This window comes from Strix uralensis, chromosome 3 (assembly GCF_047716275.1).
Source record: "Strix uralensis isolate ZFMK-TIS-50842 chromosome 3, bStrUra1, whole genome shotgun sequence".
Taxonomy (NCBI): domain Eukaryota; kingdom Metazoa; phylum Chordata; class Aves; order Strigiformes; family Strigidae; genus Strix; species Strix uralensis.
Window position 1 is genome coordinate 104,983,099 of NC_133974.1, and position 15,352 is coordinate 104,998,450.

The 15,352-nt window shown below is 37.5% G+C and overlaps 1 protein-coding gene across 1 annotated transcript in view; it reads right to left on the reverse strand.

The window, feature by feature from the left end:
- USH2A (usherin) overlaps nt 1–15,352 on the reverse strand; it is a 391,068-nt gene that overhangs the window by 58,076 nt on the left and 317,640 nt on the right. Inside the window, exons 56-59 of the mRNA XM_074863712.1 lie at nt 15,044–15,227; nt 14,196–14,353; nt 5,307–5,465; nt 4,517–4,679 (exon numbers count right to left, since the gene is read on the reverse strand). Coding sequence (XP_074719813.1) covers nt 4,517–4,679; nt 5,307–5,465; nt 14,196–14,353; nt 15,044–15,227 — 664 coding nt within the window. The remainder of the gene's footprint in view (nt 1–4,516; nt 4,680–5,306; nt 5,466–14,195; nt 14,354–15,043; nt 15,228–15,352) is intronic.

A 15,352-nucleotide genomic window follows, 5' to 3' on the forward strand; every position in this document is an offset into this window, starting at 1 on the left:
CTGGGTGTCATCATCACTACACACACACAATAGCTGAAGAACATTTCTTTGGCAAGAGAAAATCTGTATTTCATGGAATTCTGTCGAATTGTATTTTGTTAGATCAACCCAGGAATTACTTTAAAATACAAAATGCAACAATTTTTAAAACTTATAATCTTAGCTGCTCGTAATAATATATACCAAGGTATTTACATGAAAATATGAAGAATATAATGAATGCATGCGTATACACAACTGTTCATTCATCCTTTGCGTATACGCGTATATAAGGCATGCATGAATACATTTTCTTATATGAAGCTAAAGAATTTTTGCTAAACTCTGAGATAAGAGACTACATGGAGACGGTTTAGTTTAAAAGGGTTAAAGGAGGATTTTAAAAAAAGACAAGTTTTGAGGTACAATATTTCTAGTGTAGTGAAATACACAAATTATAAAATGTGTTGATAGTGAGAATTGGTTGGCAGAACTGGGTGAAGAATGGCAGGTAGAACAGGCAGGAAAGATTCTCTAGCAATTCTCTCTTGAGACAAAATGTCTGGAAGAGTTGGGGTACAAAATTTCCCATTGACACCAATATTCCATCAGCTAATTTGAATGCACTTCCCCATGCTCTATTGTAATGGCAAGTTAAACCTTCTGCAGAACTCTCCCTAGATGCTGTTCACTGACTTAATGCAAGTCACATAATTCTGAAAGGTGAATCACTACTATGTCTTTCTCCTGCACCTAAAAATATAGTCTTTTTCCTGTGTACTCAAAATCATACCTAAAAAATTCTCTGTAGGTAAGTGCAAAGAGTATATTTTAGTGCAATAGCCACATTTAATATGTGTTTTCTGACCAAGCAGTATGGCACTTAAATGAATACACAAATTTATGTGTTATAAATTTTCAAAACTCAGTGATAAACTGTTTTTCCCACTGAAAGGTCAAATATGCCACCAACTGCAAGCTCATCCACAAGCAAAGCTGTACAATGTAGTCTGGTTAAGTATTTAGATCTTATTACTGCTGAATATTTAATGAATGAAACTTATGGTTAGGTAAATGGTTCCATCTGTAGTGCTAAAAACCAGAATATCTTCATGTATGAATAAACTTTGAACAGAAGTGGTTGAACAGTCTGTAATCATTTCAATCGTCTTAAGATTTAAGATTCAGCTGCTCATTTAACTGGAAGTGTTTCTTATGTACAATGAGCTGCAAAGGCGAATAACATTTCCAAGAACTGGAAGCTGTCTCTTAATCTGCATAGTCTGATTTGCTGCTTACATTCATTTTAAAGATGCTCAGATACAGTTACTTTTATAAGGGCAAATTCTCCCTGTCCCACTGCCAATCTGAGCCAGATGACATTAAGAGGAGAATATAATCTCCTTTGTGACAGATAACTATAGAGCTGTATGCAGAGGACTGCAGCAACACTAACTGCAACACTCACCCCTCAGCTTTCTTAACGTGGAAGGAGACTGAGTGAATTCCTGAGGTCTTGCAGGTCAACCCAGAATTATTCTTCACATGTTTACCTTTCACCATGCAACAAAAGTACATGTTTTAGCAGTGCCTGCTGTTTTCCTTACCAGAGTGGTAGGGAGTTATTTCTAGAAACACTGAGAAGTCCTGGGGTAAAATTCAAACGATTGTGGAATCACACTGTCAAATGTGGGGGAATAATGCAACATCAGCAATGATCCCCCTCTACAGTTTCACATCCAATTAAAGAAAGAAGCCTCACTTACCATTTGAATTCAACAAATCTATTCTAATGTAGTTTGTATATTTTTCTTTTTTTTTTTTTTTTAAACAAGTTTTGATGTCAAAAAGTGAACAAAAGGAATTTGAGATTATTGCATGTATTATGCTCATTTAGATTAGGTATTGTAATAATTAGGTATTATATCAATTATGGGTATAAATAAAACCCTTCAGGAGTTCTTATTCTTAGTGACATACTAATCCATAAGGATTCTTATATTTAACCATCTACTAATGTATGTGCTTTGGAAGCTGTCTTTGGTGCAGCTCATGGTTAAGGGTATAAGGGTAAGCAATGAATTAATCTTGAAGAGTCAGTCTAGAAGCCTCTACACTGCAAGTCACAACAGTCAACAGCCACTGAGACATGCCCTCTGTCTTAAACTGCCTGTTAATTTTTCTGCTACATTTTCACCATCAGGGTTGCTCGGCTAATGAGAGCTACATTACAATCTCACACATATATATACTAAATAATATAATCTTTACTGAATATGACATAGACACTTTGACAGAATTCAGACAAGATATAAGCAAGATACAAACCAAAATACTTATAATTTTACAGGCAATATTTCTTTAAGAGTCATCTCATGTGCATCCTATAGAGTGCATGCTGGTGGCCAACAGAGAGCAGTTCCATTAGCTGATGTGACCTATATCTTATTAAAATACAGCAAGAAATACATCACCTATTTCCATAATATTATTTTTCCAGACTAGCAATTTCTGTGGTTGTCACAGGGATGTTATGTAATGATGAATGGGAAGAGAAGTAGATTGGGTGATTGTCTCATGAACCAGATCTTTTCTCATTCACAATCTCTTCTAAGTTGTGGTCCTTGCTAAAAATGTTTAAAAGCTCTGATCTGTGTTTAAAAGTGCTATATGAATTAAAAATAAAACATCACCACCTCTTTCATCATAAACTAACATTTTAATTTTTTGGTTTTAACAAAATGGCTGCAAATTTGCACATGGTTTTATGATTCTAGAGGAAAGCATGAGTCCTGCCATTTTAATGCAAAGATCTGCACACACACTAGCTCCCCAAGCCTTCCAGATTCTGAGTTAAATGAATTTATTTTGGTGGTGATGCAGTAAGGAAGAGGCACATGATGAAGAAGAAATTACATGCCATAACCTCCCATAGAAATACTGCAGTCTTGCTGCTATAACAGTGTAAGGTTATGTGTGGCTACAAAATGAAAAAGAACTATATGCTTACATCCCATTTCTGATTTTTTTGCAGCTATCTGAGAAAGATTTGATATTGTTGTTGTCTAAGCACATTTAAACTTCAGCTGAAATAACTGCCAAGTGATTCATGCCTATGTAGGTGAATATAACGATTGTATCTGGAGCCCCAGTGCGCCATTTTCATTTCACTTTAAATAAAAAACAAAATGTATCTATGTCAGTCAGTGCCCTTCTGCTGTACTCAGAGGTATCAAACAGGCTACAATTATGATTGTGAAGTGATTGTGTCACATTGGAGGAAGGTTTATTGCTTTTGAGTCTGCTAGGCAGTAACACATTCTGTTTCATATTACTCTTTATATCATTGTTTGGCTGTGACTAGAATAATCAAATGCCATCAAATGCTGTCAAATTCAATTTACAGTATTTTTCACTGAAGCAGGCTTTCTGCATTATATTTCCTGTTTTCCCTTTCTATGGTTGCCATGGAATAGCAGCAGTAATCATCAGCTTTATTTACAAAACCAACAGAGTGAAGACATGTCTTGGGCTATAACGTACACTTTATTCCTCTTTATACAGGGGAGGAACTTGGGTTTTTTTGATCAGACAATTAAAAAAAAGCAAACAAAAGGATATTTTAAGAGAGCAGGAATTTTTAGAGACTACTAATGTGTTTAAGGCAAAAGTGAATTTATATTAATTATCACTGCTGATTCCAAAAGGTAATTCGATTCCCTGTCGTCTCAGTCACAGCTCTAATATAATAAAATGTCCCAAACTCTTTGTGGGAGGCTAGGTTCAGCCCAGCATTTGTTTGCCACACATATTTAGAGTTGGGAAAACCAAGAAATTTAGAGTTTAAATTCCTCTCCAGTACATAGCTTGAGTTTTATATTCTTTGACTTTCTGAAGCTAACCAAGAAGGTCCCTCAATGAGCTTTTAAAAAAGGGTCAATGAGCACAGCAGATGTCAGTACTCTGCTACTGTGATACTTCCCTAAACACAGTACCTATATAGAAGAATCTTCACTCAGAGCTTACGAAGCTCCTCACAGGGAGTGAGAATGTGTCAGTCAACCACCTAGACAGCTGAGTACAAACAGCAAGGAACATAATTTCTTATCTTGGGGAACTGATCTGTGTTAGAAACCTAGATACTTTTTTTTGCTTTTAAAAATCTCAGAAGTGGTGAATTAGTCCTGTTTCCATTCCAAAATTCTTAACTATCTATCAGAGAGGACTGAAGAATGTACCTAGTGGTCTGGGTAAACATGGTGAGAGTATCTATCTTACAATTTTTGTCTGTCCCTTCGAATTTTTAAAAAAATATTTTCACCTGCTTTTTGTCATTTGTAGATCAGGAAGATCATTCTTGTCTCAGCTCTTATTCTCAACTTGTTGATCCATAGATCAGCATGTTACCTTAGCATTTGAAAGGTAATATATATTTTAGCATTTACTTCTACACTTTTTTTCACCTCCTCATATATCAAGGAATAAAGAAATGAACAGTTTAATAAGACTAAGAATCTGAGGTGATGAAAGCATTTACCTGTGAATAAAGTAGTTCGTAATGATGCCATTTGGTTTCTTAGGTGGTGCCCATTTCACTTCTATGAGTGCAGATCCCATTGCTTTAACGACAGGTGGGCTCAATTCTCTAGGAGGTGCTTCAGCAGTTCTTGAATATGTTTGACCACCCACTCCACAACCACCTAGAAAACCAGAAGTTTGCTTAGTGATGAGAGCTTCTTCATCAACAAAAAATATAGTAAAAGCAAATGAATGTCAAGTAAAAACGCTCCTAATGAAATAATGCTTCATTTTGTTATTAAATACTCATTTAAATTACTGCAACTCCACTGATGAATTACTCCTGATTTTCACCAGTGCAGGTGAGGACAGAATTGGTTCCAAAGTGTCATTTTAAATGGTTTTATTTCAATAGGATTTTGAAAATTTCCATTAAAGCCAAGGAATTTTGTCATATTTGGGCTCTTCTCTCCTGTCTTTATGATTACCACTTCTCGTTGGTGAACAGTTACAGAACAGATTTTGTTCTGTATGCACATTTTCAAAAATTGTTAAGCTATTTGTGAAGAGCTTTTAATAAAATGGCACATATTACCTAAAATACATTTTTTAAATCTCCATTTAAAATATTCATGATAGAACATAGAGAAATATTTAATGCTTCATTCAGGGCTAGGCTTTCTTTTTACTAGGTAAACATTTGACTCCAATGTAGGAATAAGATTTTATCTGTTTTGCTGAGTTGAATCTATCTGGAAAATCTCCATTCCCTTCCAGTCACAGAGGTGAGTCTTATAAAATCATCTTACCATTCTGGCATGCTTGTATTCTTATCTCATACAGGGTGTAGGGATCTAGGCCATCGACAAAAGCAAAATGCGCACGTCCTACTGGCTTCACCAGTAGAGTGGGACTGCTCGCATTTAGTAAGATGTTGTATTCCAAAGGCACACTGACAATGAATATCCCTGTTGTGAAACAGAGAAGAACTAGCGATTATCTGAAATACTAACAACAGTGCAGGACCACTTCAAAGAGGCATTCATCATATGCAATTTTAAATGTAAGCCCCCTCTGGAGGTTTTACCTACTACTTCTTTTGGAAACTATAACCATTTAAATATAAACTGAAACAGATCCATCTGCTGATCACAACTGGAAGACAGACATTACAGCTCTCAGTTAAAAATCAAAATTCAATTCAGTTAATGCCTGTGTTGCAATTTCTACTTCTGGGAAGAGTGACCTTATGACTGGGAATGAGGCAGCTTTTATTTCTTTATTTTGGAGGGGCAACAGCAACTAAACACTGCTGTTTCGATATAGAGTCATATGACCAAAAGGAGCAATTGCCACCATTCAGCAAAGTATCACTTTTTAGCCCAGCAGCAGTAGCTGAGTGTATGTTCTTAGCCTGCTTTACCAGTAAGGTACAATACACCAGCCTGAACCAAGAAACACATTGTTTCAACTGATATAAAAAGTTTAGTTTTTGCTGAAGAAAAAAACCTCAATTTTTACTATTTTGTTTTAATTCAAACATTTCCTCCATGTATTCCTCTTCCCATGCTGTCAATTCCTAATTCTCCAATTCTGTTAAGAAGCTGAAAAAATCACCTTCTCCACAAGAACAAGGTAAGCCATCTGCCATCCCCTCAGAATGACCAACAGTGGTTCCTGGATCTTCTCTTGTTTCCTCCCACATGACTTCTCAAGGGGGTGGGGTGGGGGGGGTTGGTTGGGTTGGTTTTGTTTGGTTTAGTTTTGTAATTAGGAAATGGGCTGTAGGCTTTTCCATTTTTGTCCACTATAGACTGTTCTATGCAGACAGCAGCAATTTCATAAAACCAAGAGACTAACCAAAGAAGCGTGTTTGTTAAGTGTGTTTCCTTCATTCCGCATCATATAAGGCACAGCCTTAAGAAAGAGCAAAGTACAAAGTAGACAAGGTACCTTTCTGAGTCAAGATGTATCTGATTAGCAAGAGCACATTTCTCTTTCAACACACCACCTACTTCAGATGTCACAGAGATGTCTCTGTGATTGCACCAAGAACCAGATGCCTATAAGCAGTTCGGAGACTTGTCCAGATCTTGACAATCTTCCCATTTGTAACTCCAACTCCATTCTTTCTCCTAATTGTGGTTTTGGTCCTTTTCTGATAAAGTATCTACATTGATACTATTACCCTGAAGCTACAAAGAGGATTTTTTTCCACTGTTGTGCATCTTTTAGAAGGATTTTTTTAGCTAAGTATGTATGCACATTAACTGAAAAAAAAAAAAAAAGTTTACAAGAAATCAGAGAGATTTCAAGTTTATTTGTGGTACTATAAACAACTGAGGTACTTGGGAAGATCAGAAAAATCTTTGAAATACCAAGTTTTTACAATTCTCAGAAGAAAAAGAGGACATAAAATCCCAAAGAAATAAGATGCTGCTGCCTCACTAGATGCTAGACAAAGGAAATGCCATTACACTAAAAAGCTGAAAAAGCAGCCCTGAAGTGGAGGCATGACTTCAATCTTATTCAACTGCTCAGCCTACAGGAAGAAAAAAGATGATATTAGTCATTGGAAGAGGTGAAAGGGGAAGGAGAGAGAAAGTGCAAAAATCCCACTGTAAAATTTTCCTTTTTCAGTGTAAAAGTTTCAAGGAAAACACCAAGATTTAATCATTAAGAATGGAATAATAGAAAAACAACTTTTAAAGTTGTGCAGGATGTCACAGAGCAAACTTCTGAGAGGTGATCTTGAAGTAGCTGGCTTCTGCAACAAAGAAAATTATTTTTTTGTCTGTGATGTATGGAAGATGATATATAGTATTACAGCTAAACTACTTTTTTTTTTTTTTTTTTTTTTTAAAATAATTGGACTACCTGTAAAGGACACAACAGAAGATCCAAAAGTAAGAGCTTGAAATGGTAGACAGTACATAAAATAGAAACCTTTTTTTAATCTCCTAGTTAAGGTCCCCTTCTCCAGTCCTGACAACAAACCAGATATTTCAGCCAGAAAAACCCACTATCTTATGAAAGTGACACATAATTCACTTTTGTGCATCTGATCAGTGCATTTATTCCAGGCAAAAATCACCAAAAACCTTTGAAATTGGAACTATTCAGAATGCTTGATTTCCCAAGGAAGATTAAATACAAACAAGGACAGCTGAATCCAGCCATCAATATGCAGCAAAGGACACTTATTTCAAAATAACTGACTTATCCATGTCCAACATTCAGTCCATATCTCAGAAGAAAAGCTAAACAACCCCAAACAACCAAAACCCAAAATCTTAAAATTCTGCTAAATGTTGCAACATATTAGGAATGATACCAATAATAAATTGGAGAAAAAATACTCAAGAAGTGAACATGAAATTGTAAATAAAACCAAATAAACATATTCTGAAAAAATCCAATATCCAATGGAAATCCTTCTACAATTTGATGAAACTCATCAAAAACTAGAATCAAAAGATCACTTTGTAATCTGAAAAATAAAAAATATATACTCATACAACACAGAAACTTGTAAAAACCCCCTTTCTTCCAGAATAGCCTTCAGCATCTGCAGCCAGTCTGAAACTACTACCTTGTGTGCTCTGATGACTGAAGGAAAAGAAATGGGCATATTTGTTAAAGTCAGCTGGGAAACCACACGACTTGGTTAGTTCCAGAGTTCATAAATTTATGTCAGAATAAAAGGAACCGTAAAAGCACAAGTGAACCAATTTACCCTAAGTGCAAATGGCAGTTTTGTTATTTGGTGTCAAAGTTACCATGAGCACAATGACAACCTGCCATAACACATTTTCATGTTCACTAAAGAACAAGGATTTAGTTGGTTAATATTCCCAGCAATACTCTTTTTCATAATTTACAACAACTAGATGCTGATAGGTTATTTAACATTTATGAAGTTAAGATGTAATCAGAAAAACCCTGATTATCTTTACAAATAAAAAAGTTAAATTATTCCACTTTTTTTCTCTGCGACTTCATTTCACAGCAGGTGCACATTTTGCAATGGGACAAGTCAATCAAACTAAACCTTGTTTTTTGTGGGCATATTTGGATAACATTTAATGGACAATTCTGTGCTAAACTCTGCAAATTAGGGTTGACAGCTCTGTGTACTTCAAAACTAGGGTAGGTAAAAATAGAACTTGCAGCATAAGATGCTTAGAATTGGGGGGAAAAAGCCACAGTCTGTTTTACAGACTGGTCACCAAAAATCTGTTTGAAGTCAGTTGCTGAAAATTTGTTTAATGTGAAACCAAATCCCAATTATAGCAAAATAGTTGAACTGTTTCACTTATAGTAAACAAATACTAAAATAAGAATGTCATATATTTTATTTAAAAACAAGTAAGAGTAAAGTTATATTTTAATATTTAACTTCACAAAATAAAACAATTTATTTGGCTTCCTGAGATTAAGCATTTACATTAAGCTTCAAATACCCAGATATCTCATTCTGGTTGTATCAAGTATTCTCAATGAGACTCTGAAGACAGCAACAGCTGGAGATGCTGACTGCTTTCAAGATCTAGAACTTTGGACATTGAATTTGAAAAGCTTGTCCTATAGTGATGTGGAGCAAAGAATAATTTAGATGAGAAAACAAAAATGGGGAAATGTAACATTGGCTTAGCAGAAGTCAGAACAATTTGTTAGGCCACCAGTTAAGGAGAAACCAGGTCAGCTTCGGAAGCTAAGAGACAAAACTAAGAGACAAATAAATGTAATTCAAATACCAAATTTGGTCCCAAGAAGTATAAAGTAGGAATCCAGATATGTTACATAACTTTGACTCTAATTGATAAGCAATTGATAAGCATCCACCAGAGGTGGATGAAGTACAGTGTTACAACATGATGAAAGATGACATTTTAATCCAGATGATCATTAACATATGAAGCAACTAACCTAGGAGCAGAGGACAGGATCCCCTTTGGAGCATGTTCAGATTTCATGGTATCACTAGCAGCAACTGATGATATCTAGAAGAATCAGGCCCCCAGTGAGAACCAGTGGGGTTGTCAATGTGTTGAAATGCAGGACGGCTACCTGCCAACCTATCAATAACATTTATGGATATGCCTTGGGAGAATTATGTGGTGGGTTTTTTTTCCATTCAGCTTTTCTGCTTCTATCCATGGTGCTAATAGTTGTTCCATAATAATTGTAACATATCCTTCTCTAGCGTATCAGTGAAATGTAGCGTACCTTTGAGGTCTGTGCACTGAGGCAATGCCACACAAGATAATGGGATACCTATTTCAGAAAATAAAGTCCTATTTTCCATAGTGAGTGAGGTGTGTCAAATATTTTTTCTGAATCCATCACTTTAACCACTACTCGGCCACCTTGTTATTTAGCTAAGTCAGGAGTTTTGAAATGCTATGTATCTATAAAGTCACAAGGTTTAGATACATTACGGACATTGAAACATTATAATTAAAGCCATCCAAAAGGAAGGTCTGTGCAATATGATGCCCATAATTAATCCTGAGGGTGATTATTTGATCCAAATTTATTACAGCAGATAAGAAGATGAATGCCAAAGCATCCCTGATATCCACAGACAGGAAGACACTATGACCAACTACCCTCTCATCAAAACTTGGTTAATAAAAAGCACTTCTTTTCATGGAGACTGTACCAATTAAAACAACTGTCTCATCCAAGAGTGACTGCCAAGCCTGACAATCCTTACAACACATGCTGCATTCTGTGTTTATAAGGGAAACCTATATTATTTCAATATAGCCTACTGTGAAACAAGGATTCATACACAGAAAAAAATAGATTAGAAGAAAAAAGTTACTCCATGCACGATGGCATAAATAAGGATGAAAAGTTGTAGACTCTTTAGGCAAATTCTACGAAGCTGGGGAGGTATGTGGCCCCAGATATCTGTATGCATAGGACCTGTTAATTGGATGTATGCCATTACAGAAGATCAGAACCTCCAAAATAAACCTCCATCTGCATCCCCCACAGTCTTCCTCTTGGGGTAAAAAACAGAATGAGCAAGAAGAGGATTATGAAGGTCAAGAATTAATTTTCTAGCTTCTGCCTATACCTATGTTTCTGCACACAGGTTTTCTTTTAGTAGTATTAGTGGTGGCATTTAGTAACATTTCTCTGCTGTTAGTACTCCCCATTCCTGTAAGACCAGCTAGCGGCTCTGAAGTGCTATAATAAAAGGAACAGCAACCCACTGCATCACGTAGACATACACAAGCCTATGGACCAGATGGGATACACCTGAGGGTGCTGAAGGAGCTGGCTGGGGTGCTCACCAAGCCACTTTCCATCATTTACCAGCAGTCCTGGATGACCGGGGAGGTCCCAACAGATTGGAAATTGGCCAACGTGACGCCCATATACAAGAAGGGTCAGAAGGATGATCCAGGAAATTACAGGCCTGTCAGCTTGACTTCGGTGCCCGGGAAGCTGATGGAGCAGCTCATCCTGAGTACCATCACACAACAGGTGTGGGACAACCAGATGATCAGGCCCAGTCAGCATGGATTTATGAAAGGCAGGTCCTGCTTGACAAACCTGATCTTCTGTGACAGGGCGACCTGCTTATTGGATGAGGGAAAGGCTGTGGATGTTGTCTACCTTGACTTTAGTAAGGCCTTTCACACCGTTTCCCACAGAATTCTCCTGGTGAAACTGGCTGCTCGTGGCTTGGATGGGCACACGCTTTGCTGGGTAAAAAACTGGCTGGATGGCCGGGCCCAAAGAGTTGTGGTGAATGGAGTTAAATCCAGTTGGCGGCCGGTCACGAGTGGTGTCCCCCAGGGCTCGGTTTTGGGGCCACTCCTGTTTAACATCTTTATTGATGATCTACACGAGGGGATCGAGTGCACCCTCAGTAAGTTTGCAGATGACACCAAGTTGGGTGGGAGTGTTGATCTGCTCGAGGGTAGGGAGGCTCTGCAGAGAGATCTGGACAGGCTGGAGCGATGGGCTAAGGCCAACTGTAGGAGTTTCAATAAGGCCAAATGCCGGGTGCTGCACTTGGGCCACAACAACCCCCAGCAGCGCTACAGGCTTGGGGAGGAGTGGCTGGAGAGCTGCCAGTCAGAGAGAGACCTGGGGGTGTTGATTGACAGCCAGCTGAACATGAGCCAGCAGTGTGCCCAGGTGGCCAAGAAGGCCAATGGTGTCCTGGCTTATATCAGAAATAGTGTGGCCAGCAGGGACAGGGAAGTGATCTTACCCCTGTACTCGGCACTGGTGCGGCCGCACCTCGATTCCTGTGTTCAGTTTTGGGCCCCTCACTACAAAAAGGACATTGAATTACTCGAGCATGTCCAGAGAAGGGCAACGAAGCTGGTGCAGGGTCTGGAGCACATGTCGTACGAGGAACGGCTGAGGGAACTCGGGTTATTTAGTCTGGAGAAGAGGAGGCTGAGGGGAGACCTCATCGCCCTCTACAGCTACCTGAAAGGAGGTTGCAGAGAGCTGGGGATGAGTCTCTTTAACCAAGTAACAAGTGATAGGACAAGAGGTAATGGCCTCAAGTTGTGCCAGGGAAGGTTTAGACTGGATATTAGGAAGTATTTCTTTACAGAACGGGTTGTTAGGTGTTGGAATGGGATGGCCAGGGCAGTGGTGGAGTCCCCATCCTTGGAGGTGTTTAAGAGTCAGGCTGACATAGCGCTCAGGGATATGGTGTAGTTGGGAATGGTCAGTGTTAGGTTAATGGTTGGATTAGATGATCTTCAAGGTCTTTTCCAACCTAGATGATTCTGTGATTCTGTTTCCTTTCCTGTCTACCCAACAGGGGCACTGTATGAAAAACAATTCCTCATTCATACTTAAAAACTTAAATAATTGGCCCCACAACAAGAAGGCAGAGAGGAAGGGGCTGAGTCACCAAATATCCATGAAAGCAAGACAGTTGTTCAAGGCGCATCCCAGTACCTGGGAAGAAGAACATGTGCCTTCCCCTGACTGAGAATGATTCCCACAGCTGTGTGAATAACTCATCCCTGCATCCTCTACAGAGACATAATGTCCAGTCTCCTCCTCATCCCTCAGATCATGTGGTTTCAGGAATACATAAACCTTTGCACACACAATCTTAAATGCAACATAACCAAATGTACTACACAGAGCCTGATTTTCCTTGCAGGCTTGTAACCTACTGCGAGTAACAGGAATTCAAGCAGCTGGAGAAGAAAAGGTCTAGAACAACAAGGACGAGCTTTTCTGGGAAACACCCCACTCTTCACAAGTCTATGCTATTTCAGTATATTCTTATGTTTTAAATTTATTTATAATGTTGCTGAATATTTTGTACCTTAAATTATATTTATTATCAAAACCATAATACAGCATGAGTCACTTTCCAATAAAACCAACTGTAGATTATATGCCATTCGAATTCACCTGCCTTCTGCTGGGTTCTAAATCCTTTCAGGCAGTAGGGGGAAAAGTTTAATTTAAGATTTTAATCTTTTTCATACATTATAGCATTTCTATAATGGATTTTGTGCTTCTGAAAACTAAAAGATTGACAGCTCAGGGTATTATAGATTTATTAATCATTGCTTAAATGGGTAGGGTGAATGCTGCTAAGCACTGCCACAATACTTGCGATCCCAGGCTTGAAGGCAAAATACTTTTTCTAGGTGACTTTATTTTTAATGCCAATTGACTCTACTGTGACTGCTATGCAAGAAAAGAACATCTTAAATAATTAGGAAGAGGAGATATCAAAAACTTCCTTGAGTTCATTGATAAAACACATATTGTTGTTATTTCAATAGGCAAACATCTGAAGTTTCTGAAAAAATTGACCTTATTTCAACTGAAACAAACAGTATCTGGAAACTGGAAACACCTTGCCGGAGATGAACTATTCTAGATGGAAAATTGTTCATTTACAAGGCTCTCATTGTCCCACAATGACTACAGCATATCATTTTTATAACATCAGTAAAGTATACCAATCACTTAAGCTATGATTTATATTAATGAAACAGCACAGTCTCTCATATAAAAAGATGCTATTATTCAATTATTCCTTCTTAGCCTACCTCTGTATCAGGCCAAGACAACCTGGTGATGTTCAGGAGAAGAGTAACAAGAGGAAAAATATTTCTGGGCTGACCCACCCCCCTGCAAGGTAACATGTCCACATAACACTATGGTGCTCTGGAGAATAAAATTTACTCAATCAGCTCAAAGCTAGCACAGGATCTCTCTGTCACACTCTTACACCTTTTGTTAAAGGAGCTCAACATTGCATACCTGCAGGAAAACTGGACATTTTAATTGTCAGGATAGCTAGCAAGACATCATCAACCCAAAAGGTTGGCAGGTTTCCCTGTTGATAACTCTGAACAGTAGGGAAAACTTCTTTTCAGTGTAATTGTTTTTTTTTTTTTTCCTTAATACTTGCACTCAATAATAGTTTACAAGAACAAATTAACATACGGATTTTTGATCAGCTAATCCTCACAATACCCATGTCAAATATATAGGTCAATATTATTAAAATAATAGGTCTCTAGGAAACAGCAGCTTTAGATACTGGTTATTTAAATCACACAAAGACTAAAAACAAATACGAAGAATAAAAATATCTGAATGATTCAGCTGCCTGCCTGAATATACTAATTTTTCCATCCTTTCATTTTGCTACAAAGTACTACATAGAAATAATTTTTTACCTGGTACATCCCAAGCTAGAAATATAGAATATGCATCAATTACTGTGACGTTATATGGGACATGAATTTTCTCTGGTGTTCCTACTGGTGTTTGTATAACATATTTATCACTAGTGTTGCTGCCACCCCAAGTGCTGGCTTCCAGCTGGTAAACATATCTGCGCAAACACAAAAAGATCAGAAGACACTACGGTTAGAAGCTTTAGGCATATCAGTAATAGAACATTTCCATTTTCACCAGTTTAAAGTGAATAGACTATACAAAGAGTATTACAAAAATTGCATTAGTGAAGATTCTCACCTTTAAATTTTCTTAATGTAAGAAAAGTAACTCTTATTATAATTTTAATACTAAAATTCACATTAGCTTACATGAGAGAGAAATATTGACTGAAAAAGTGTCAAAACCGATTTCAGAATGATCTCTATAGAAATATCATCAGCTGCTACTTTTGGGCAAGTATGTTCAATATGCACAGAAACACTATAAACCACATGCAGTGTTGTCTACCATATAAAGACTTACATTTTTCTAGGTATATTCCATGAGGGAAAAAACCAACCAATGAGCCATCGACCACCACTCAAGGAAAGAAAAAAAGAGCCTCCCTTTCTTTGAATCAAAATGACCTATTCTCAGAAAAGGAAAAAAAAGAGCAGTCCTTTGATTAAGGCTTTCCAGCATTTGGAAGCCTCCTAAAAGTGCTCTACCGATTTTCCAGTAATTAAGTAATATTGTAAGAGACTTTTCTTTTGTTAAAAAAGTAACTTTTGCACATTTCACAAACACACATACATCCATTTTGAAGACCTTTCACGTATTACCAGAGCTCTTTGACATGCCTTACCTACTGTTAGGCTGCAGGTTAACATCTGTGAAATTCAGGTCTGTACTGCCACCCAGGAAAATCTGTTCTCCATCACGAAAAAGTCGATACTCAGTAATGAGTCCATTGGGTTTCTTTGGTTCACTCCAGTAGATTTCCACTTCTGTTGAGCTGACTATTATATGATGAGGTTTTGGCCATACCCCTATTAACATCACAATGACACTATTTTAATTTTATGACAGAAACATAAAGGTTTTTTTTTCTCCTTTCCCACAGTTTGTGCTGTTGCTTTCAGCAATGTGATGAAAGCATAAAACATTGCCAGAG